The 26,308-nt window shown below is 37.8% G+C and overlaps 2 protein-coding genes across 2 annotated transcripts; both read right to left on the reverse strand.

Annotated features, from left to right (window-relative positions):
- LOC122058011 (bidirectional sugar transporter N3-like) lies at nt 1-6,950 on the reverse strand. The gene is made up of 7 exons (XM_042620384.1): nt 6,666-6,950; nt 2,269-2,347; nt 1,959-1,995; nt 1,621-1,831; nt 1,322-1,483; nt 426-545; nt 1-327 (listed from the first exon to the last, which is right to left on the reverse strand). The coding sequence occupies exons 1-7, from the start codon at nt 6,948-6,950 to the stop codon at nt 1-3; spliced, it is 1,221 nt and encodes a 406-aa protein (XP_042476318.1).
- Nucleotides 6,951-8,631: 1,681 nt separating this feature from the next.
- Nucleotides 8,632-23,960, reverse strand: LOC122058267 (putative elongation factor TypA-like SVR3, chloroplastic). The gene is made up of 14 exons (XM_042620877.1): nt 23,542-23,960; nt 22,021-22,130; nt 20,327-20,530; nt 16,106-16,282; nt 15,856-16,008; nt 14,686-14,775; nt 13,198-13,332; nt 12,942-13,058; nt 12,566-12,717; nt 12,405-12,489; nt 12,148-12,242; nt 10,821-10,986; nt 10,511-10,706; nt 8,632-9,150 (listed from the first exon to the last, which is right to left on the reverse strand). Exons 1-14 carry the CDS (start codon nt 23,789-23,791, stop codon nt 9,017-9,019), a joined length of 2,064 nt encoding a protein of 687 aa, XP_042476811.1. The 5' UTR covers nt 23,792-23,960; the 3' UTR covers nt 8,632-9,016.
- Between the last annotated feature and the right edge of the window lie 2,348 nt (nt 23,961-26,308).

Here is a 26,308-nt window from a genome sequence, read left to right on the forward strand (position 1 = left end):
TCAAACTTGACATTGGCGTATTTGGAGTTCCATGGGAGTTGTGATGTGAATCTTACAGCCTTCATCATTCTCTGCAAACTGATGATCATCATTAACTTGCATGTTTTGATCATCACTGCCCACTTTATTCACCTCATCATCTGGGGACTTTGGATCGATCTTAAAAGGATTCACCTCCGAACATACTATTGCAGTTAGCTTACCAACATCACTCAAGTGATCATGCTGTTCTTGCTTCTTCTCCTCTTTAATCTTGTTAGAGTCCTTGTACATGGCATATAGAACCATCTGAATCACTCCCATGATGAAACCCAGTATGTTTGGAAGCTATATTATCAAATCCAAATAGTCCCCATCAACAACAACTATTTTAATATATGTTGAAAAGAGCTTTCTCATAGAACTCAAATTAATGATTTACTTACAGCAATATGCAAGTCCTTCAGTAGAACACCATAGGAGAACCACATTATTGCGCTGATAGTCAGTAACAGAGATAAGGAGAATGGCATGAACTGGACACTCTTGGTACGTATGACCAGTCTCTGCGACCATAAAAGGATTTTAAAGCTAGAGTTAGTTGACATATACTAGAGCATGCATGGGTTTGGGTCTCCACCCTCCACGGGGTGTGGAACCCACCCTTGGCGCAGGGACCCATACCCCAGTGGAGGGTGGAGATCTGTTCCACCCGTCCCCATGTGGGGAGCTGATTTGGATTCCTAGAGCATGGTGTGTTGGATGTGTTTGTAGGTCTACAAAATTCTATTGAGTCTGTGTTTGTAATTGAATCAGGTTTTGGGTCCATTACATGTACGAAGATGATTTTTTTTTTTTTTTTTTTGATAATAAAAATATATTAAAACAAAAGGTAAGTCTCACCGGCAAACCAAGGGGGAAATATCTCCCAACATAAGCGACTAAAAACAAAGGGTAAACATAAAAAAACCAATTAAGTGGGACAAAACTAACACCAAAAGATGGAATACAACAAAACAAGGTGGGGAGGGGAGGGGAGAAACAAAGAGCAAAGAGATTAAAGATATACAAAGGTTAAATTGTAATTATGTGAGGATTAAGATTTTGGGATCTTGTATATATATCTTGTCTTGTCTTTATGTGAAAGACCTTAATTATAAGTAAATGGAGATCACTCTGGTGTAGAGATTTTTTTTTTTTTTTTTTTTTTTTTTCTTTTAACTTAGTGAAAAATCTCTGGTTCTCTTGAGTGGATGTATGAATTCATGCCAATCCATGTTAAATTCTTTGTGCTACATTAACAAGAATAGAAAACCCTATGTGCATGTTATATAATTCTCACCACAGCACTTAAAGGGGCTGCGAAGACTCCCACAGAGAAGACATCACAAGCCCATCCAAGAAATTGGACACGGTTTGAGCCTTTCAGTAAAAAGAAAGTTAGGAGAAAGATCAAACTATAGAAGCCCAAATTCATCCAGACCAGAAGCTTGACAGTCATAATCTGCACAATTTTATATCAGAAGAGACAAGATGCATCTATGTTAGTATGGCTTTAAAGGAAAGGGTGAAAGGGTTGTGGCTTTAGGGGTGAGGGAAGACCCTAAGATGGAAGAGTAAATGAAAAGAAGGTGAGGGTACCCTTTGTTTCTTGGGTGCATAAACCATGTAAGTGACAGTATAGAGACTTTCCAAGATGCACCCAATTGAGTTAACTGTAATAAGAAAATAAGCATTGGGCTTCAAGGATGCATAATAGATCCACAGCATTGAACTTAATAGTGCAACCACATATGGCAATGATTGATACTCTTCTGTTGATTTCTTCTTGTAAACTCTATAAAATGTTGGCCTGCAACGAAACGAAAATATAAAGAAGATTTGATCATATTTTTTTGACCATTTGTATCATCAGACAAGTAAAGCTCTTTAAAGAAGGTCCGAGAGAGAGAAAGAGAGAGAGAGAGAGATGAACTTACAAGGGTGCAAGAAACACCATGAAGGAGAAGATGTTGCCTGGCACGTCAATATGGAAAATATATGTATATCAGTAACTATTACAGGAAAAAGAAATCAAATAGTTCCATGCAAATCCACATTAGAAAAAAAAGAAAAAAGAAAGAGGCCTGTTTGGCTGAAAAAAAAATGACTTCATGTTCTCCTACATCAGTTGTGGTCCATTTTCAAAGTTAGATACAACAATATTTTTCCCTGTCTACCAAAGAATCATTTGGTGACCCTTATTCTAGATACAAAGTAGTAGAAGAAGAAGAAGTTCCAGTGCTTGACCTAGGAGTCCAAAGACAAAAGCCAAGGGATAGTGAATGCTTAACATGGTAAGTACTTCAGCTACCAACCCTCTCTGTCTCTGAAATGGGTTTTCTATGAGTACTCTGTTGTTGAGAGTGTGATGCAGGGAGACACCCGTAGGGGTGGCATTTATAGACAATGGCCATTTGAAAGGACTGATCGATGAGAGAGGGCTGGGACTTGAGGTGGCAAATATAGCATTGCCCTAACATCCTTATCTTAAAAAATTATAATTGCAAACACTGGCTAGATCTTTTTCTTACCCACCAAAGCCACTTACACGTCGAGGCTCTTCAAAGCCCACCAAGTCATCACAAAAGAGGTCGTGTCAGGCCGCTAAGCCCGCCCAACTCACTCTTTCCTTTCTTTTGTATAAACTACTACTCTAAACTAAACTAAGCTACATTTAAAGGCAAATCCTTAGGTTTCTAACATTTGATTATCTTACCCGCACTACCATCCAATGGCCCACTTAGATTTTTCTTTGGAATTTGTCTACTTCTCTCTCCCTATAATCCTAGGGAGCAACCCCTCTCTCTCTCTCTCTCTGTTTCTGTATTATACTGATGAGATCATCGAGTATGGACCTTGGAGGGGATTCCATAGCATAGCGATCAAGGACCAAGGTAGTCTCGCTCCGTGTGCGTGATTAACCACTTGTTTCCTTTATTAAAGATTGTGGGAGGGCTTGACTGCCCGTGTGTATTGACATCTCCCATCTCAAGTCAATGGGCGTTTAGGATGAATCCTTCACAATGCTCATGCAGGGAAAGCCACAAGGCCAGGGAGGAGAAAGTGTATGAAATGAGAGAGATTCTAAAAAATTACAAGAAGGCATGTACTACCAACAATGTGTTACATCATTTTCTGAAGATATTTTACTAAAGAATTATCTTTCTTTTACTAATCTATTCACTAGTGATGGAAAAAAAATATAATAACTAGGAGACACTGGATTTGAAGGCAGTGAGGTGTAAGGCTATGATTCATTTACCTTACAACCTCAGTTGATCTTAATTGTTGCATAAAATAGGGGTTAAATTATGGAGGTACTTGGGTGCAACTCAGGCAGTAGCCAAGTTTCGTTCCTTAATGCTTTCATATACTTGAGGACCTCTCTCTCTCTCTCTCTCTATATATATATATATATATATATCTCTCGAGCAGTCATAGCAATGAAAAGACAAAAAAGTATATGAACTATGAAACACTCTTTGCTGAAACACATGAGAGATTTCAAGGCAAATCCTTGATTGAGAGTACCTGTCAGTATTATTAATTAGATATTACTATATGATGTAGTGAACAAAAGCTTATATAGTATTAGTTTTTTTATAATAAAATATCATTTTTTATTTGAGAAAAAAAAAAAAAAAAAACAAAGGTGATTGAATTTTGAGCCGGAGGTTAGCAACCTACCCATACTTTTGGTTATGGGTGCTTGACTAAACTATCAGAGTAAACTAAACTAAACTAAACTACTTTTATAGGCAAATCCATAGTTTGCCAACATTTGTTTATCGTACCCGCACTACCATCCAATGACCCACATAGAGTTTCTTTTGGGATTTCTCTCTCTCTCTCTCTCTCTGTACTATGCTGTTGAGATAGTCGACTATGGACCTTGGAGGGGATCCCATAGCATAGCGATCAAGGACCAAGGTAGTCTCCCTCAGTGTGCGTGATTAACCACTTCTTTCCTTTATTAAAGATTAGAGGGATTGAGTGCCCATGTGTATTGGCATCTTTCACCTCATGTCAATGGGTGTTTAGGATGAATCTTTCACAATGTGTATGCAGGAAAGTCACACGACGACGGAGGAGAGAGTCTAAAAAATGAGAGAGAATGTAAAAAACTATAAGACGGCATGTACTACAGCAATGTGTACATCATTTTCCCAAGATATATTTTACTAAACAATTATCTTTCTTTTACTAATCTATTCACTAGTGATGAAGAAAAAAATATAATAACAAGGAGACAATGGATTTGAAGGCTGGGAGGTGTAAGGCTATGATTCATTTACCCTATAACCTCAGTTGAAATATGGGTTAAATTAGTTTTAAGGATATTAATATGGTGGGAGTTGTAGAGGTATAATTCCACATTGACTAAGTTTCGTCCTTCATGCCTCCATATATTTAAGGACTTATCTCCACCTAATTAATACCTTAAGGTTACATCAGGCAGTCATAGCAATGAAAAGATATATAAAAAATATATATAAAAAAAAAGGAAGAGGGATAGGTATGCCGTCGATATCAAGTATGCTAGCAGATAGCACCAATAGGAACACATGATGGAGTATCATTCAGGAAGGATATGGGGGTCATTTCAGAAAAAGGGAAGAGAGAGATAGACACAATGGGTGCTAGCATACTTGATATCGGCGGCATACCCGACCTTTTCCCCATATATATATATATATATTTATATATCATAAGTAGAGATGGATCTTTTTTAGTTTTCATGAAACTACCACAAATACCTAATCTTACATGGGGAAACATTCTCATTTGAAGATGTTTAAAAGAAAATAATTCTCACATGACTGTTTCGTTTTATCTGTAATAAAAATTTCATCACATGGAGCAAGGCTCCTCCAGCATTCAATCTTTTTCAAGTATTTAATAACACTTTTTTGTTAAGTTGGAACTCCATTTTGAACTATGTTCTCTATCAGAAACATCATAAATGAACGATGGATGTGCAAAGCCCTAGAATATTATGAAAGAAAATTGAATTATCTATATTGCCTAGACATTCATCACCATGAATATACATCACACCACAAATGTTTAAAAACCCTTCACTTATCAAAGGGGGGGGAGGGGTTAAACCTCTTCGGCTTGCTTACTGTAGCCATTGTTGGATTTATGGGATAAATTAATTATTCGGGTTGATTAAATGGGTGAGAGTCAAATTTCATGAACCGGTTCGGTCCACTCTCAAGCTTAGGGATATGCTGGCTCAACCCATTATGGTTTAGAGTTTTGAGTGCAGGATAGTATTATAAATACTAGGTTTTGGGTCCCTACAGCCATTATTCACTCTTCCCCACTTTACCACTAAAGTGAAAGAACCAAGGAGGTTTAAGGGGTTGTAGAAGATCCATAGCCAAGCCAAGAGAGCGAAAGTGGGAGTGACCAACATCAATCATCTTCAGCATACTAGGTGAAAGGTACAAATCGATCCTCCATAATTTTATTAGATTTGTGTTCTTGTTTTTCCTGTGTGGTTTCCTCAATAAGGTTTCAAACTCAAACCCATAGGGAGTTCTAACAGCCATTGCCAATCTTTTGTCCTGAATTCCTTAGAGTAAACTCAGAATTCTCAAGACATCCATTAATAAAGAACTTAATCTTATTGATGTTAAAAAAATTGAATATTTAAATAAAACATAATTGAGTTGTGAAATGCAAGGAATTTTTCATTTTCCCTAATGCCAGGACCCAGTATGGCAATACAGCATTAAAATGGTTTTCTGGATAAGAATCTCTCATAGGCTTTATGGAGTTCATGCCTTGAATTTTGAACTCCTCCTGAATTAATGAGTCAGGAGTGACAACACTGATAAAAATAATTTAGGACAATTATGTTGTTCTCTACAATCGTAAACTGAACAAACCAGAAACCAGACTCAAGTCAGGATCACTTTTAAAACTTTGGTCACCTGTGGCTTGTAAAAGTTCCAGTCCTATTTATTCCATCCCAATTGAGTTCACATTCACATCCAAAAGTTTTTTTATGATCTTCTAAATGGCTTGAGTTGCATGGGAGCTTCTTATTCTCATGATCTGGGTTTTTTACTTCACCAGAGCATGTAGTTGTTAGTGGTGCTTGCAATTCATCTAATTAGTTATGCAGGATGAGCTGGTGAATGCATTAACAGTGAGAAAACCTCAAAATCATAAGACCCATCTCAATTCGCAATCATAACCCTGCTCAGGGCTTCTCAAGCAAAACATTATCTTGATTAATGATAGGTACTGACTTGTCCTTCATAATTTAATCACCAGTTTTTCAAAATTCTGAAAAATATGAGCTTAGTATTATCTTAAAACAGTTAAAAAGGCCAAAATATTATGGCGTACCTTACCAATTTAACAATCTACAAAGTGAAAGAAGTTGGGTTCTCAATAGAAAATGAAAAATATAATGTTGTGTGGACTGGCCATTCAAAGTATCAAACACTTAACATGCAAAAAACAAGTCTTTTTTGACTGGTAACCCGACCAAGCACCAAATCCTCAGCAAATAGACCAAAAAGCAACAGATGGATCCAAAAAGTAAGACCTTCAATCAAACATTCTATGGAGAGAGAGAGAGAGAGAGAGAGAGAGAGAGAGGGAGTACCCAGGTTGGAAGAAGAGACTCTATCCTTGGAAGGAGTGACTTGCTTCTGAGAGAGTGATTGAAGCTGTTGATCGAGCTCTGCAAGTGCTTCCCTGGCCTTATCCGGGTCCAATTCAAAATGGGATTCTTTCTCCATAGCACTCATAGATGAGTTTGTTCTTCTTTTCTTCGTGTTCTTGCCATGGTCATCGAATTGCAACGAAGAGGTGATGGTTGTACACTTGAGAAGAAAGGAGGTGTTGATCAATGGTGGTGGCTTCTGAAGTGAGAGAAATTGCAGAAGCATTTGATGAGCCAAAAACATCAGCTTTAGTGATAACGGTCCACAACGGCCACATGAAATGGAAGAGCTTATCTGCTTCACATGAGCCGCAGCATCGAAACTGATACTCCCGGGGCAGGGATGTCAAAAATAAAACCGGACCGGTTGAACCTACTGAGATACCGGTCATTAGTTTAGAGCGTTTGGTATCGGTGTTGGTTTTTAGATTGGTTAAAACTTAAAAGATCGAAACCATATTGAACCAGACAACACCGACCATTCAAATCAAGACCCATAAAATAATCAAAAAATCCTATAAAATTCAATCTTTTATGGGGAAGTGTTTCCTGTGAGGGATTATGGCAAATCATTTTGCATTTCATGGTGGATAAGGTGACCATTTTGCCCTATATGTCTGGGTGCAGGAACTCCACTCTCTCCACAAACAATCTTTCCTTCTTTTATTTACACTTTTTCCTTGTGTAAAAACATATTTAAGAACAAACTGACAATGAACTAATAAAGGACCATGAAGGAAAATAATAACGGATCAATATCTCTCAGTTTCAGTTTTGGCTTTTGTAGATCGAGCATTTTAATGGCCGGGTTTGGGTTCTATTTGAATCCGATATTACAAAGAAAAAAATGGACCAAAATTAGACCGAATCGATTGTTTAGAATGTATACCAAACATCACCAAAGAATACCACCTGATCGAGTAGACCCTATGCCCAAACACGAGTATAAAATTACCATCCCACCTCTTATAAACTCACAAAACTACATCCTTGTTGATGCCCTAGCACACCCTCGTTAGCCCCATGATGACGCAAGGGTTATATGATCATCTAGCAATCTCTTGCCCATAATTGAATTCAGCTACCAAATTTGATAAATGATCAATACCCAGTGCCCAATGCTCATACAATTCCATTTGGGTTAAAATTTGATATGTACCAAAGGACTTGAAGGTCAACCTGTTCACAAAATTTAAGCCCTATCTAAACAACAATACGACAAATATTTGAACCAGTCATATTACTTTGTTTTTTCTACTGTCCCCCTCTCTTCCAGAAGCTTCATTTCCAATGGATTCTTAGATCTTTATTTCTCGACTTGGCAAAGTCTGTTTTGCCTAAAAGGTAAGATGTCAAGGGGTCTTTGAGGCTATACCTATCAATAAAAATTTTTAGCTGTATCTAATTTGCCATGTGACAAGTACTGATGTCAGACTAGAGAAAACTCTTTAGTCTTCCCAGACTAGAACAACCGTCTCTTTATATAAATTTGGAAGACTATAAACTCTTTAGCCTTCCCAGTCTAAAATGATCTAACTACCTGGTACAGTCAAAAACATGCTCAGCGCCACCAACATAGATGAACTCATATTATGGGAATAAGATGTTTGTGAACCGATGCCAGTTTACCACATTTACCATTACCATGTAAGCTCATACTCTGGGAATAAAAGGTAAGAAACATTATAACAAAGCATATCCAATCCGAGGCAACATCCGTGCCACCACATTCTTTCTCCTTGAGATTAAAAATCATACTATAACATAGTTATATAACAGATATTCAGATTAAGATCCGGCCAGTCTTTATGAAACAGGGTAGAAGAAAATAATCAATTTGATGCATGAGATTTGAAGATGAGTTTTTCACAGTTCAATACCGCTAGGTTCTAGCCATCCAGAAAATAATAGTAAAACAACAATAATAACAAAATCCTCTTGAGAATTCTATAGCAATCAATGCCAGTCTAATGAATAGTGTAAGAGCTGCATTGTGTGGCTCAGGAATTAGTTCACAACATGAGTAGCATCTGTGAGCCTGAATTATACAACATTGGTTCTGAACCATTATATACAATAGCAGGAAGAGAACCTTACTTGTCACCTGTAATTCTGTAAATCCCTCACCAATTCAACTTACAACTAGTAATGTAGAGAATCTCTGTCCAGTCCAACTATGTAATCTTTGTGAGGAGAAATCCCACACAAGGACTTTCACCAACTGTAGTAGTATACATTTGACTGCCAAACAAAATTGGTTTTGGGTATCACAGAAAGCTGAGATCACATATTCACAGGGTTTCCTTACCATCAATACTTTTTCTTTGCCATTTTTGGGTTTTTGCACATTCTGATACTTGATGGAGTAACCTCAACCATTTCATCTTCCTGAATGTACTCTATGCAGTCATCCAGACTATAATCCAAGGGTGTATCAAGAATAACTGCAAAAAAAGATCAGAAGTTCCTAAGTTTTCAATTTAAGTAGGACAACAAAGCCCAGATGCTACAGACTAGTAAGCAAATTAAAAGATGAGTAGATTCTGGTATAATGTCTAAACTACTAAACAAAGGAAACCATCAATCTGGTCAACAAGGTCTAGGCAGAAAAAACACAAAATACAATGAGTTTGCAGCTTGTGTCCGGTCACTGGAGTAATTCTGAACTGCAAAAGTGCAAGGTCAAATCCTGAGTTATGCAAATTACCTGTAATTATGAAGTTTGTTCAATTAAATAACAGATGCTTATAAAAGACGCAGGGGTTCTGTCATACAAGAGTCCCACGTTCGCCTTACACCACAATAACTCCCATACAGTTCAGTTGGTGCCCAAAATTCAGCGGAAATATTGTCCCCATCATCATCTAACTATGTTCAAAATTTAAGACAAATCTGACATCCCCAAGTTCCATAAAAGAGGTTGGAAAAAGTATGAAAAGTGAACTCAACAGAGCTCAACAGGAAAAATTGAAAAAATAAAGAGAAATACCCATACATGAAGGGCCACATGGTTGAGATAGACACCCAATTTGACAGGTGGTCTATCAAAGGAGGCTCCAAATCTATCAATCCATGTGGCTGAAAATGGCAGTCATGAAAATGCTAAGTAACATACATAAACCAAAAATAACAAGTTGGTTCATCAAATTAGCATTTTTGTCCATCCAAGTTACTCTGGAAGTCCCTAGTTAGGAGGAGCAGTTTTAGATACCACTATGTTGTTGATGATAAGACCAATCAAATAAACTTAAAAAAGACCCCTCCCTTCAAGGTTTTCTGACTCGACTTGCCCTTCTCAAAACCTATTAACTCAGACAAGTCAAACCTGGTAAGGGTGAGTCATGTTTTTTAAAGAATTTTTAAATACATTAAAAACGACCCCTCCATTCAATCCTCTCTACAAACCCTTCTGGCATTGTCCTCTGTGCTCCGCCCCCTCATCCTTCGACCTTAGAACCCAAATAAATGGCTGTCCATAAGTGAAGCAGTGAATGGGCCATAAACCCGAAGCTCACATAAAGCACTGAATTGAGTAATAAGGGATTGCCAAAGTGAAGGATTGCATTTTTGTAGAAAGAACAATCCTCTTGCGCCATGCATGCTTTTGTATTTAAGAAAGTGGGGTAATACTCTATACACTACCTGTCTAATCAAGCACAAAAAGGATGAACCCTGGGACAAAATGGAGTAATGAGGACTCTAGTCAAATAAACTTCTCATCACTTGGGTAGCAATATGCCATCTGTGCGATAACAAGGAGAAACAGGCTCCAAATTTTAATAGTGTTCTAGAGCTTTTTCTTACCTGTTTGTTCTTTATTGGAACGTACATTGGTTGCAGCCTTCTTCTTGCAAACATTAAGGGACAGGTCACCAGGACGCTGGTGGATGCCCACTATTTGGCCTTTATAGACTTCATCACCTGGTTTGACAAACATCTGACCTCTCTCTTGTGCACTTGAAAGAGCATACGATGTACTGGTTCCATCCTCAAACGCAACCTGAACACATCAATTTTCACTCAGTCTTGGTTGATATCAATGACAGATGCTCTAATATGGGAAAAGAATTATCTGGTATTGGGAAGAGTTGAAAATTTTCGGAGTGACAATTACCAGTGAACCCTGATCTCGGGTGCTAATATCTCCAGCCCATGGTCCATAGCTATCAAATATTGTATTGAGGATTGCAGTTCCACGAGAAGCTGTGAGAATTGAATTCCGCAATCCAAGAAGACCACGAGTTGGTATTCTATATTTGATTAATGATGTGCCCTCTGACCTGGTCAAAAAATGGATTAAAATTCTCAGGCCAACAACAGTACGGCCAGGGGATGCAAACTGTAAAATATTTACTACCCACAGAAGCAAGGGAGGGAAGACTATTTCCAGAGAAGGCAGTAAGCCTAAAGCTACCAGCATTTCTTTAAATATTTTCTTTCACTCGAAATCTCCCCAAGAAACTGAAAAACTCGGAGTTGAGAAGGACCCCCCCCCCTTAAACATAAGAACAAAGCAGCTGACGCACCTAATAAGGCCCGGGAACTTCCCGATGTTTCAAATAAAAGAAACTAAACTGGGAGAAAGCATTCCTATCTTTCTTTGGCTTATCGAACTATCAAGTGGCTATGTGAAATGAAAGTTTACCATCCACAATAGGCATAATAAGTAATCATCAGCATGAAAATCGAATATGCAAGCCTTGTTTCACCTGTAGGGAAAGACCGCTAGTACTAAAGGCTCAAGTCAGTAATGACCCACTAATTTTTATTTGTAATTCATGTTTTCTGCTTCCCTCTCTATAAATTAACAATGAAACATGAATCAAGTCACTGAAGGAGCCAACCACAATCATTAGTGAACCCTAATATGTAATATTAAATACGTAAAACATCTCTAGTACTTATATAACACATATCATACCACTAAATATTTTGTAAGACAAGTGAACCCCAGGTCCCCAACTATAAGGTTTGGTCCATGTCTCCACATGTAAAATAGAATTATTTCCTCGTTTAACTTTTCAATACTAAGAGAGAGAGCAAAAAATTGAATATAATTAATATCGGCAAAGGTTTCTTACATGGTCCACTATGAAAGCCTTACCTAAATGGCAATAAAAATCTGCCACATGGCAGATCAAATGGGGCCCAAATTTTGTGCACAGGTAGATCCATAAGTCTCCTGTCATGTCAGATTTCAGCCCAATTGGAGTTTTTTTTTTTGGTAGAAAGCCCAATTGGAGTTTGCTAAGAGGAAAAATAGAGCTTCGAAAATCCAGGACCATGGGAAAGTGCACAAAAATGGTCGGAGTATTATAGATGTGCATACATATACATTGGGATGCATGCCAATACATGAGAGAGTATTTGATTGAATTAGGCTTTGAAAGAACTCGACATTTATTTTCCTGCCAAATGAGAAGCAAAGAGTTCTTACTAACCCTAATCCTTGCATATCAATCATTTGCCCGCGTCTTTTCCCTAGAAGTTCGACCACAGGTCCCATATATACTTCTGGTATCTCAACAGTAGCAATCTGCAAGGAATTTGCATAAGGGGGTTTGAATTCAGATGTAGTGGAGATTCGAGCGTATAGTTATTTAAAGTAAGATTAAGTTTTTTTATTTCCTAGGAGGGGAGAAGAAAAAGGTCACTCAAATTCAACCTGGTTGGAACACAAAATATCTCAAGTAATCACCTCAAAAGGTTCCAGCAATTTCTCGTCCACCCTTTTGTTGATTACCTTGGGTGGCCCCACCATGAACTCATAGCCTTCCCTTCTCCTGAAAGGCACAACGGTTGTAGAAACTTCCGAACTTAAAGACCAAGAGCAGTGAAATAAACCAGATTTTAACTTACATGTTCTCTATGAGTATGGTGATATGCAAAGTACCCCTCCCACTAACAAGCAATGTATCTGCAGTTTCACCATCTTCAACTTTCATAGCCAAATTCCTCTCGAGTTCACGATATAGTCGATCTCTCAGATTTCTACTAGTTACATACTTTCCCTGGAAAGAAATGTTTATAGAGAGAAAAACTTCATATCCAATGGCGCAACCAATGTGAGGAAAGCATATGTTAATTCAACATGCTAGCATGAACTAGACTTATTGACCATGGAAGCACATTCACTGCATCAGCAGCCAAACTATACGGCATGAGAATACACTTTACAAGATATGCATCCACATTTAGACAACATAGGGCCGACATAATGTAGTAAAAGTAGTACCTCGCGGCCAACAAAAGGTGAAGTGTTGATAGAGAAAGCCATTTTCACCGTTGGCTCCTCCACCTTAATGGCAGGTAAGGGTTTCCCATAAGCTTTATCAGCAATTGTCTCCCCAATCTACATAAACGGTATAAAACATTTATCAGATCTTAAAAGAAAAGGATCACGGCTCCTATTGTACAGAGAGACGCTTTCAAAACTCAAAGTTGCTATGAAGACTTGGTGGCTATAAGATAGACAACTACAAAATGCTCACCATAATATCACCAATACCACAAACAGCACATATATCACCAGCTTCTACAGCCTCCGCTGGAACCCTACTGAAGTTCTCATACACAAAAAGCTCACTAATTTTTCCGTATCTGCATGTGTCATCTGAGGTACATACCTGCAAATTCCCAATTTATATTAATAGTTATTTTTCGTAAAAATTCAAATTATATTGTTTTAGCCAAGAAAAGAGCTGATATCCACAAAAAGATATCTATTACTAACTCCACATAAAGGATTTCACTGCGAAAACAACATAAAGATGAAAAAAGAAATTAAGTCCTTGTTATTGCTGCAAACCAATCATGAAGAAAAGTGCAATACTCAGAAAAGATTAGACCAACAAATAGGAGGAGAGCTAAAAGGAAATCCAACATTCCAGCTTGTTAAGTTGGTGGTAAAGTCTCTGGGTTAATAGTCTACTTAACATAGATGTTGGATCAAAATTTGTGTCATTACGAAACATATATTCCCACCCCCATCCCCTCAGAGAAAATGCAAACCTAATTGGCCTCTTCAGAAGGGATATTATTCCCCAAAAATAGAAAATGCAGTTGATATTCTTTTGATCATTCAAAAAATACAATTAATATTCACTCAACCAATCCCATTCTTTTTTAAAGCATGTAGTTTAACTATCCAAGGCCATGAATATTGAGCATTTGGGTCTCAGCCTAAGAACATTTCGGGATTCGATACAAAAAAATTCTTTGAATTATTTTCATTATTCTTTTCTTTTCTTTTTTTGTTGGGGGCGGGGGTTAGGGTGGGGTGGGGTGGGGTGGGGTGAGATTGGGTGAGTGGATGGAAGGGAGGGAGAAGTGGTGGGGGTGATTTCTTCCTCTGTTTCCAAGGATCATATACTTAGTTAAGGACATTCTTGTTTTTTCCCCCCTTCCTGTACTAGCAAAAACATTCTTTTTCCTTTCTATTTTGAGTAGTTTGTACGAACAAACATATGATAACAATAGTGACCCCATATATATCTTGTAAAGCACAAATGCAATAAACAAAGTCTGATGAGAAATAAAAACTGAAGGGCAGAATGGACCTGGACAAGTTTTCTGGTAAGAGGCTCAAGTAGATTGAAAAAGCAGTATCATACATTATGGATGTGTTCTACACTTCTACTAAAACCCTAAGAAGAACTACCATGGTGAAAAATTAAAGGAATTACACTCTTACAGACTACCCAGCATTTATTGATTTTCAGTCCAATAAAATCAAGAGTTCGAAAAATAACCCACAAGTAAATTGCATGTAGTGGAAACAAGTAATTAAAAGTTTGCTTCCAGACAGAGTCAAACTAATAAACATCAAACTGATTTGACATAGTAATAGCTGTTTTAATTAACTGAAAAACAATCTAATTATACCATACACTTGCATTAAGTATTAAAATTGAATGCTACTCCACAAGTATTAAGAAAATTTAGCTGACAGATTCAATAAGCAGCCAAAAGATCCTCACCCTCACATCCATTCCTCTCTCTAGAACCCCAGCATGCAAGCGCCCAATGGCTATTCGTCCTTTATGCCCATCATACTCGGTACTTGTTACCTTAATATGGAAGAGTCATCAGCAGCAACATCAATATAATGATATAGAAAAAAAAAAAATTAATAATAATAATAATAATAAAACAAAATAAAAATCTTCAACCTGAAAATTCAATAATGGAGAGATCTTTAGCAAAAGTAACAAATACATGAACTTTAACTGCGACAAAGATTCCAGTGAATATTGCTAAATTATTGAACTCATTAGTCTGTCTACTTTACTCAATGCAGCCTGGACATAGGAATCATTTTATGATTTAACTATATGTGCTAATGCCTTCGAAGGTGGGACCTGAGATTCATAATTGTCAAATAAAACCAATTCTCATTTTCTTCTTTCTCCCAAAACCATCAAACATGGCATCAGACCCCAGGATTTTAAGTGCTGATTGTTTATTCTAATGAATCCCCAGAGCCCCGCAGTGGTGGGAGCCTCCTGCACTGGGTAAGCACTATTGTTTATTCTAATGAACAAAATCGGTATCGCAATATCTTTAGGGAAAAGTGTGCTCAGAAATTCTCCATGAAAGAGAACTCTACCTAAACCTTGTTAACTAGAGAACATGTTCAAAGCCCATTTACTGTGCCTACATTACTCTGCTAATTTATCAGAATGATCTCAATTCCTCTACTGTGGTAGTCTTCACTGTCTATTCATGGAGAATAGTGATCAAGGAAACATTGATTTATTATTCTTATTCTTCCAGTTACAGAAATTTACCTCTGGTTTCTGCTAGTCTAATCACTTGAAAATTGTAAACAAAAAGCTAGTAACATAAAAAACGCAACGCCATCTACTAATTGTAATCTCCCATCCCAATCAAAATTATCTCATTTGTTGTCTTTTCTTTAAGTCCCTTTTGATGTGGTCAGCCTGTGTCACTCACAAGTAAATTGCACATCATGTTTATTACTGTCTCACACTGTCCTTCCTGCAGCTCAAACATTTCTTCTCTTTTTTTAACAGACATTAAGTCAAAAAAGACCAAGCTGAGGATAGATAACTTAGTTTTTTGCATGCAAATATTATATCCTATAGACGGATGCCAAAATTTAAAATAATTGAAGATCAACCACTAACAAGCATCTGCAATGCACCATCTTTGTCGATACGTGGCCCGGGTATGCATCTGGTGATAGCCTCAAAAAGCGGTCCAAGATCATCTGCCAGATCTTCTGGAGAGAGTCCAGCCTTCCCCTTGATACCACTCGCATATATTACTTGAAAGTCACACTGTACGTGCAATAAAGTTTCCAAAGGTTAGAAACCAAAATCTGGAAACTGCTGGGACAAACTAAATGCTTAGAACACTTCATTAAAATGAAAGCACCTGTTCGTCTGTTGCATTCAATTCAATAAATAGTTCAAAAGTGGAATTGACCACAAAATCTGGACGAGCAGAAGGTCTATCAATCTTATTGACAACAACAACAACAGCATGCCCAAACTCCAGAGCCTTCTTTAGAACAAATCTTGTCTGTGGCATTGGGCCTTCCACAGAATCTACCTACAAGACGGTACAATGACTATTTTTAAGTAAAATTAAGCCAAAGAAAATTTTGAAATGGAAATAATCTTCAAGGCAACAATGAAAATAATTTATCCAAGGAATAATGTTCAGGAAGGTACATAATGAGGTAATTTGATACAGATTGACATCAAGGAATTCTTCAAGTTTGGGTGTTTGTGCAAATTTTACTTCACGGTGAGATTCTTCAAGTCAAATCCTTGCAACTCTAAATTGTTGTAAGATTGTAATATGATTTTGTTCAGATATTACGGGCTAGAGCACAAGATAGGAATTTGCAATTTTTCAATTTGCCTAAGGGCTCCTTAGCATAAATTTATTTAGATTTCCTAAAGGTAGAGCACTTGATGCAGATTCTTCACTAAACTAGGCTTATTTGATTAGGAATAAGCTTAGGGCTGGGTTCCATACATATTGGGCCTTTGATCCCATGTGTTTTTGAGTATAATAGGCCACTTTTATGGGCCTAAAAGAGGGGCTTTAAGGTTGCCTACGGGATTACTAGTTTGTTTCCTTTTAAGTTGAGTTTAACTTAAATTATTTTTGTTTTCTTAGGAGCCAAGTTATTAGTTGAGTCAAGTCATTAGTAGTTAGTTTCTTTTTTCAGCTAGTTTCTAATTTCAGTTTTTAGTAAGTATTGTATTAGGAGACTAAATTAAGGTTTCCTTTAAGGAACCTTCTATTTTATAATTCCCTCCCCCATCATCATTATAAATAAAGAAGAGGAGGCTCCTCAAGCTGGAACGATTTTGATAAAAAAATTAATGGCTGCTGCTATTGTCTTCTCCATGAAGATTTGTCTTGTGTTGATCAAGGCTGATAGAATTAGTGTTTGATCCAATTGACTCTCTGCGGTGGGAAGCCCGAGAGGTTCTTCTTCTTCAAGCTATCTTCTTCTTCTTCTCTCAACCACCCAAAGAGTTACATATTAGTCCAAGCACTACAGGTACTTGAAAATATTCCCTCCCTCAGTTCTGCCCAGAAATTCCAGAATTCTTTGCTGTCCAATCCTTCTCTCTCCTGGACAGACCATCTGATTAGGCTCAAATTTGGATCGAAGATGTACCTCTCCTAGTGTGAGACTCGAAAAAGTTTACAGCCCTACAGGACCACCTGATTTTGAGTTATCGAAAATCCCCTCAATTATGTCCTGTTGTGACTGTTATCCTGTTTCAGGCCTGAGACGGAAATCAATAGCATAGATCTGTTTGGTTCTGATTCCTTTGGTGTTCAGACATATTTTTTATGTTTTTACTAACCTATTTCATCACCTAAGCTAGCCCTTTTATATCTGTTCTGATCTGATCCCAGAAAACCAAATTCTGAGATCGATATCCTGACCCTTAATCTGTTTGCGGTTGTTCTTTGATAAGTATCCTGCAGTTTGGGATTAGGTTGGCCTTGCCAATCCTAGTTCTACATTAGCACTTGGTTCTTTGTTCTTGATGCAGTATTGAAGACATACCGCAGGAGGAAGACCAATAAAGGCCAGCTCTAGCGTGGCCGGCTCTTTGCTTTTCTGTTTAGTTCTTTTATCTTATGTTTTAAGTTGTGCTAGTTCAGTTCCAGTTGAACTGGTGGTCCAATTTAAGTTAGAAAGTTATTTCTTTTCTCATATGGTTTTAAATCTATATTTGGTTCACATCTCTTTAAAGTTCAGGTAGACTTCTAAAAGGGGTTGTGTTTTTTAATGTGGAGTCGGTTAGGGATCTCCAAGCCTCCAACTCAAACTCTATTTTGGCTTTTAGCTTTTATAAATAGCATGAATGGGGACCATTCTTAACCGGTTAACAACCCACTATTTTAATAACCAAAAAACAGAAACATCTGCTCTCTTTTCCTTTGTGAAGGCCCCTTGTGTTTGATCAAGGTTTCGTTTGGTGTTTGATCCTAACAAACACCTTGCAGTGGGAAGCCCGGGTGCGTTGGTGCATGGTTGGTGTCTGAATTTCTACATTTTTTCCATCTCTGATCTCTGAAATTCTTCAGTCAACTCACCATTATACTTGCTGGTCTTAAGGTGAGATTCATACTTAACTTGATTTCTGGTTTCAGTAACCACCTGTTGATTACTTGTTGCTGTGCTGAATTTCTTCATCTAATGATTATTTAGAGCAATTCTACTTCTACTATGATTGTTACTTTATAGGTGGAGAGCATACCTGATTTATGATCTGATCAAAGAAATACATCAACGATTCTGTCAGAATCCTTATTCTGCTTTCAGATCTTAGATTGAGTGGCTACTTAATGGAGCCCTATTTCCATTAGGATTGCTTTATCCCTCTAATCTTCGCGAGGAAGGCACAGGAAAAAATCTTCATAAGAAAACAGGCAGCAATGCAAAAGGAAGAAATCTTCTTCCGGCAAAACCATATTTTCCCCCCTCATGTGTAGCACTACATGGGGATAAATAATTCAGGGAATGAAAACAAAGAACTTGATTTCATTCCAATATTGCAGCAACAACCAACACCAACTCAAATAAACCATACCATATCAAAGTATAATGAACACGAAGAAAACTAGCAGTAGCAGAGCAATATCAGGCCAGACTATCCAATCGCAAAGAAGAAGTAATCTCAAATCTGATCACACATATATCACTGATATCAGCTGATAAAAAAAGTCTCCAAGGATGTCGCAGACAACAATCTGATCATGACAAGGTCTGGTAGACATCCAATGGTAGATCAGCAAAGAGAGACTGATACATTGTTCATTACCAACAACACAACAACAACAACTCAGCCTTATCCCAACTAAATGGGATCGGCTACATGGATGTGATCAAAGACAGAAAAAGAAATAATATGTAAAAATTGGTAAAAAACTCACCTAAATGGGGTCGTCTACATGGATTCTAGCCCTCAAATCAGGTCTATTCTAGGTCATACTTAAGACAAGACCTAAACTATGCATCTTTCCCAACTACTTCTCCTATGGTCATTTTAGGCATGCCCTTAGCTCATTTAGCTCCTTCAATCTGAATCAGATCACTCGCATCTCTAAGCCTTTATTGAACATGGCGATAACACCTGACGGCTTTCTTGGAGCTTATCATGAATGAGGGCGCTCATCCAAAGCGCTAGCAAAGGCTATTCCATTCACACCGAGAGCCCTCCCTTGGTTGCAAACACGGCCAACTGGGAGGCGTGAGCAGGTCTGTCAACTCCCAAATCAGTGGGAAGTATGTTGTGAAACCATTTCCAACTCCCTGGATTATTTCCTTTATTTATTTATTTATTTTGGATAAATACTAAATCTATTGTTTTCCCTTCCTGAACTTTTTTTTCTTTCTCTAGGGAACACTTCCTACTATCAAAGTGATTTCCCCAAAATATTCTTCCTACCATAGAAATTATTTCCCTAGAATGTTTTGTTCAAATTACTTGGGAAAATCAACTTCCCCAAAGTTTAAACTTTCTTAAAAGTGAATGATATCAAGCAAGGAAAAGATAATACATCCTTTGGAGATACATTTTGCAGACTTTGTCTGTCAACCAAACAACAATGGAAAATCTAATTTCATTTGCCTTTTCTTCTCATGAACCCTGTTTATGGACAAAACTGCACATAAGGATGCAGAGACCATGGTATGTAGCAAATATATCATATTGGTGGAAGAAGAATATTCTATCGAGTTATAGAATGTGAAAGAGTGTCATGAGGCCTAATTAACAACATAGATAGAGCTATGGTTGATCTGTAGAATTAGATGTTTTGGATAGTCATTTCATAAACAGATAACCATGGGGTTGACTTACTAGCTGAAGATGACATTAACTTTTCATAGAAACCATTGTCCACAGGAGGCTTGCATTTCTTATTTCCTTTTCCTCTGTTTAAGCATATCTTACTTCCTTTTCTCTTATTCGGTGTATTCTATCAATAAAATGATGAAATAAAGTAAAGAGCTGCTATAAACAAACGACCAAAATAATTTAGCCATTACTATGAATCAGAAGGAAATATAAAGAACAAAAACAAAATAAAAGGAAATAGAGGTTCAAGAACACTTACCACTAGAAGAACTCCTTCCACCATGTTAAGGACACGCTCCACTTCGCCACCAAAGTCAGAGTGCCCTGGAGTATCAATTATGTTTATCTTCATATCCTTGTAGGAGATTGATGTATTTTTACTAAGTATTGTAATTCCCCTTTCACGTTCTAGATCATTTGAATCCATTATCCTTTCCTGAACAAACTGGTTGTCACGAAAAACCTGTGCACAGAACAGACAAGTTGTGGTTATTACCAAATAGACCATGACAACAATCCGGAATGAGATGTAGCCTTTATGCAGTACAACAACAACAATAAAATCAGCCTTATCCCAACTTAATGGGGTCGGCTACATGGATCCATATAAAACTCAACAAAGAAAAAAATCTTAACTCAAGACCATGATGTTGTTGGTTTGCCCCTCTTAAAAAGCACTAAAATCCTAGGGTTAATTGGAGAGGACAGGAAGGATAGACCTTCCTTTGGAAGTAAGGTAATCTTCTTTTTCAGAATTCCTTAAGTTCCTTACCAAGGATCCTAACAGCAAGACACCAGCACAGAAAGATCAGAAAATTTATTGCCCCCACTCCTCCCTTCCCAAGAAAAAATAGCAGTAAGAATTGCAGAACTTCACCTCACTTTTTCACATTCATAAAAGCTCTCCCATGACCTATGCATTTCAAAAGCTGCATCCTATCAGTTCATTCTTGCTTGAAATCTATAAACTCCATTCATCACCATGTATCCTCTATTTTCTTTCATTGCAGAACCATAATTCATGACCTCTTTTTGAATCCACTTAATAAATTCATACAATCCCAAAAATTTCAAAAATTTTCTTCAATTTTTTCATATATTCCATCGAATGTGTGTGTAAGCACTAAGCACTGATGGTCTACGAGCAGAAGTTATTTTTCCCCCTAAAAAAAGGTCTACTTAATATAACCCCATCATTTATTCTGTTAATATCAACAGTTTCATTTTCAGATTTTTCCCCACATTTTTATTCTAGTGTTCTCTGCAAGCACTCCATAGATTTTTTCCCATTCCACCTAGTCTTCTGTAGACATGCTATACCAATGCTTGTTTTCATTTTATCAACTAACTCTATACTCTTACCTGTCAAGATTCGTTCATATATTAATTGAACTGAGGGCTCTGAAAAAGGAGAGGAAGTCAAAAGAAGAAGCCCGAACATAAAATAGAAGAGAGAAATAGACTAAGAACAATCATGACACCCAAAAAAGGTCATGTTTTCTTGCAACCTGAACCCATGAAAAATCCACCAAATAATCAAAACCCAGACCAAACCCCGATTAATTTAAAAAATAAATAAATAAATAAAAAAAAAAAGGAGAGAGAGAGAGAAACTTGCCCCACCAGGAAGGGCAGTAGGTCTCCAATTTAACCCACAAATTGCCATCCCTATAGCCTCTACTACTAAGAAAAGAAAGAGTTACATAATGAAAAACATGAAAAATTGCCAGATTTGGTACAGCTGTAAGTTTTTACTTAGCTTGCTTCTACAACCGAGAGAGAGAGAGAGGGGAAGGATCATGGATCCAATCAGTACGGACAGAGCCCAATCCAGATTGTTCTGGATAGGCCAATCCTTGGCTGAAGTTATTTTTTACCACCCAGACAAGGATTTGCTGATCCTTAAAACCTTGAAAATGAGGATCATTCAGGAATGAGATTTTCTGAAGCTACCTTTGATTGTTTCAACATTGCATCCACCAAAGTTGTTTTCCCATGATCTACATGAGCAACAATTGCTATATTCCTAATATCTCTTCTCGTCATTAACTGGTTCCTTTTGCCTGCATAAGCAGAAAAGTTTAGTTTCACATTTTCATTAGTTCATGCATAACTAGTACAACCATCCCAAGGGACACTATATTAACATGATCAAAATAGCTAGAGATCCTCTTTTTTTTGTGTGTGTGCACAAAGCAAGAAAGTGCAAAATCCACAAGATACATTGAAAGCATATACCAAGGAAAAAAAAAAGCCTCCCTGACACAATAACATGCTAAGCTGGCACTGAAAAACACAAAACAACACTACCAGCAATTTAGGAAGCACAACAAATGGATTGATTTTTTAGAGCTAGGGTTGTCTTTAAATTCATCTTCATATTCAAATTGGCTGCTCTTGTAAGTTTCATTAGGTTAGACCTTAAACTAAATTTTATTGTGTTTCCAGACTTCCTGCTAAAATGTCAATTTTGTTGTGGAGTCAGAAGTATTAGTCTCAAAAAAAGTTTTTACAGAAATTTTTAAAATAAAAAATAATGGTACAATTTATTTTCTAGCAACCCAAACAACAGATGTGGTTACCCCCCGGCTACTTCTCTAAGATCTTGTTAAACAACAAAAAAGCAGTCAGAAGCAATCTTGGACAAAGCAAATCCAGATAAGCCTATAATAAATATCACATGTCAAAACATTTGATAACAACAAAGGACTAGTGGAGCCCCATTCCAACTTGTCATACCATATGTCCCCACCCAGAAATCCAAATGTTGTTTAACACCTTTGGCATGTGGCACAGCAAGACTTCAGAACAGTTCCTGCACTAATTTTCTGAAAAGAAGTTTACATACCGAGTATGAAACGCCCACCAATTAATTTTCACTTGGAGAAAGCATACAGAAAATGAGCTCTAACTCCTTCATCAAATACCTCCAACGCTAGTTTCTTAAAAGAACTTTACATATTGAGTACAACTCCATCTACCAGTTGCTTCCTGCTTCTCTAAAATTCAAGTGTATATTTAATGAAGAACTTCCAAAGGTTTCTTTACCAACTCTGTACAATTTACACATTCTAAATCATGGAAAATTATAAATGGTCACAAACCATCAACCTGAACATCCCCCCATCGTATCACCAATATAATAAGAAACCATGAACCACCATGATACCAACAAAAGCTGGATTAAAGCATCAAATATATAACTCAAAAAAACTTTCGATTATGACATGTTAGAGGATTCAGTCATTCATTTGGTGAAACCTTTTGAGAAAGTGGAAAATTAAGCTCAACCATATATCACATAGCCACCAAAAGAGACCAAGGTGATTCATAAACCAACCCAATATCACACTGAAACTCATCTATAGCTCTAAATCAGCAGCAACTAACAAAAATAAAAAATGAAATTTCTAATTCTAAAGCCATCAATAGAAACAACGATTTTCAAAGTAAATAACTAGTAAAAAGCATTACAAGTAGCAGTTTCCGTGGTAGAGACGGAACATTTGATTGCAGTACGATTCGAATTACTCGAAGAATGGCGAAAACGCAGAGCTTTTTTAGTTGTTAGAGCTATATGAAAGCCCCTGCCGAGGAATTGCTTCGGGAGAGGAAGAGAACTGGAGCTCCTACAAGGGTTAGAGTTACACGTTCGACGAGACTGCTCGGCGAGAAGTGAGGGTTTGAGATTAAGAGAACCGTGGAAACCACTGGCCATCTCCATTGCTCGCAGTCTCTAGAGTGAGCAAATAGGGATTTGGCAAATGAGGCTGTAATTGAAGCTAAGAGGAGAGAGACTCTTATTTATAGGTTTTCATTTCGACCAACGAATCTCTCTCTCTCTCTCTCTCTCTCTCTCTCTCTCCGCCTATGGAGTGTGTGTGACTGCCTGACTGGTGATCCCAAACTCCCCTACCCCCCCAACAAATCCACAACATCCCACCATTTTCATTTGCTGCAAAGAGTCTCATCCTCTACTTCTCCGCCTATGGGCCAATGAAACTTTAAATGGGCTGGGATTTGGGCCACAGAAGGAACATCTGGCCCAATTGCCCAAGTAACATTTCATTGTGGGCAAGATAATCTATCTGATTGCACGGCCACTGTGCCAGCATGCAAGTCAATGGGAGGCCATATGGAGGCATATGGGCAAGGCCGCAAGGGTAGCATAGTCTTGTTATGGTCACCTGTGTCTGGGCGTACAGTCATGCAAGCAGTCGGGGCTCTTTTCTGAATCACGTGCCTAGCATAGATGGATACTTGGGAGGTAAATGAGGGAGCCGACCAAGGAAACACATATTCTTTGATCGGTACAAATGGAGATGATCATCTCTGTCTAGGAGATGTTTGATGTTGAGCCAAACGAGAATGCTCGGTCATGTTCTCACATGTTTCTTGTCTTTAGTGGTCAACTATAATGTGGTATAGCCACCTTTCATTATAGTAGGAAGAGGAATTGGCATGCCTCCCATTTATATTGGTATCATACACGTCTAGCCAATAACAAAGGCAGGAAAGGAATTTTGGTGGGTGTCGATTTGTATATTGAAGGCTCACATCGTTAGATGAGAAAACATAGAGTTGGACATGTAAAGCATTTGGATGCTGCTCTTTTTGCCAATAGTTAAAAGGTGAAATTTTTTGTTGTCAATAACCAAAAATAAAGTTGGTGGGAGGGCTTTGGTTTTTTGATGTTTTGGCGCTAGTAGTGACTGGTTTTTTGCGTTGTACTGTTAGAAGAGCGAGTCTTCGTTGGCTGTAGCTTCCTTTCAACAATCATTCATCTTCCTTCTGCGTGGTGTTCTCAGTCGTGAGGGGTCTGTATTGACAATGATGATGGCTTCGTCTCAACAAGATCTTCATCTTTCTTCTGGCTTTTCAGCGCTTTCTATCAGTGTTCTTCAGTCTCAGTAGCCTAAGTTTGAGCTATGCACTTCTTTTTTCTTGGTATTATCATTCTATACTCAGTTTTGGGCGGTCTATTCATCATTATTCACTTCTTCTAATCATAGAGCCATTTGGTTACAAATTCATTTCCTTGATCATTCTTTACTGAGGCCCTTTCGTTTTGAAGCTTTTTGGATCATGGAACCCTCCTTTATTGATACCTTTCTTCATGCTTGGAGTCGTCATATTAGAGGCTCTCCATCATTCACCTTCTCTAACAAGTTGTATTGTCCTAGTAAGGATCTCAAATGCTGGAATCGTCAAACTGTGGGTAATCTTCATACTCGTATCTCTAATCTTCGTGAGTCTTTAACTCAGCTACATTCAGTCCCTTTGACAGACAGATCTGAACAGTGGTTCTGGGATGAACGTGATTGTAATGCCCTTCTCAAACGTTCTATTATTTAAGAATAATCCCTATGGGTACAAAAGTCTCGTCTTAATTGGGTCAAAGATGGAGATGTTGTTGGTGTACGATGTCTTATATTCCGCCAGAGTTTAATCCAGGGAGTACTGGTGCAACACCTCGCCAGTCAAGACGGCGGTCCCGCTAACCGGTTAGGGGGCCATGGGGGTTACAAGGGGAGTAGGAGGCCCCCCTGCATAGCAAGGGGTGTAGAGAGGCGCAGCCCCCAACTCGAATTTTTTACTTGAGGACAATTATGTACTTTCCGGATTAGGGTTTTTTTCGCTATATATTTGTAGCTAGGGTTTTTCTCTGTAATGCAAGCAATACTTAGAGGTGTAAGGAACAAACGTTGTAACCCTATTCTCCATTGATAGTGAAGCAAGATCTCATTTCACAGGAGACATAGGTAATTTTGCCGAACCTCGTAAATCTATATGCATTGGTTGTTCTTGTTTTTCCATTATCTTCTGTATCGTTTTAGAGTTACGTTTCTACAGATGCAAATACCAAATTTTTTCACTTATCTACTGTAAAACATCGTGCTTGCAATCTGATTTCATTCATGAATCATCAAGGCTGAATTTTACTCAACGACAGGATATTGCCAGCATATTCCAAAGCCATTTTCAAAGAATTTATACTTCTTCTTGGGACATCCTTGGATCCAAACTATTTTCTCCCAATCAGAGGCCGTGTTTCATAAGTTGATAATGCTGTCCTTATGGCTCCTATCATTGATTTAGAAATTCAGAAGATGGTCATGCTCATGCAAACTTCTCGTGCCCCAGGACCGGATGGGTATTCTGGCCAATTCAGCCCTAACGTCACTGCAAGCACTAAGAGACTTCTTCATCAGTATTTTCGCATCTCTTCCAACCTTCATCT

The sequence above is a fragment of the Macadamia integrifolia genome, chromosome 12, assembly GCF_013358625.1.
Source record: "Macadamia integrifolia cultivar HAES 741 chromosome 12, SCU_Mint_v3, whole genome shotgun sequence".
In the NCBI taxonomy this organism is placed as follows: Eukaryota; Viridiplantae; Streptophyta; class Magnoliopsida; order Proteales; family Proteaceae; genus Macadamia; species Macadamia integrifolia.

Coding starts and splice junctions, on each gene's coding strand:
- LOC122058011 (XM_042620384.1), bottom strand. CDS start 6,950: ATGTTTTTGGCTCATCAAATGCTTCTGCAATTTCTCTCACTTCAGAAG. Junction 1,996..2,268: donor TTTTGTCTTTGGACTCCTAG/GTCAAGCACTGG, acceptor TTGACGTGCCAG/GCAACATCTTCTCCTTCATG. Junction 546..1,321: donor CAGCCCCTTTAAGTGCTGTG/GTGAGAATTATA, acceptor TTATGGTCGCAG/AGACTGGTCATACGTACCAA.
- LOC122058267 (XM_042620877.1), bottom strand. CDS start 23,791: ATGGAGATGGCCAGTGGTTTCCACGGTTCTCTTAATCTCAAACCCTCA. Junction 16,283..20,326: donor TGGAAGGAGTTCTTCTAGTG/GTAAGTGTTCTT, acceptor ACCGTCTTGTAG/GTAGATTCTGTGGAAGGCCC. Junction 10,707..10,820: donor CCCGAGATCAGGGTTCACTG/GTAATTGTCACT, acceptor TGATGTGTTCAG/GTTGCGTTTGAGGATGGAAC.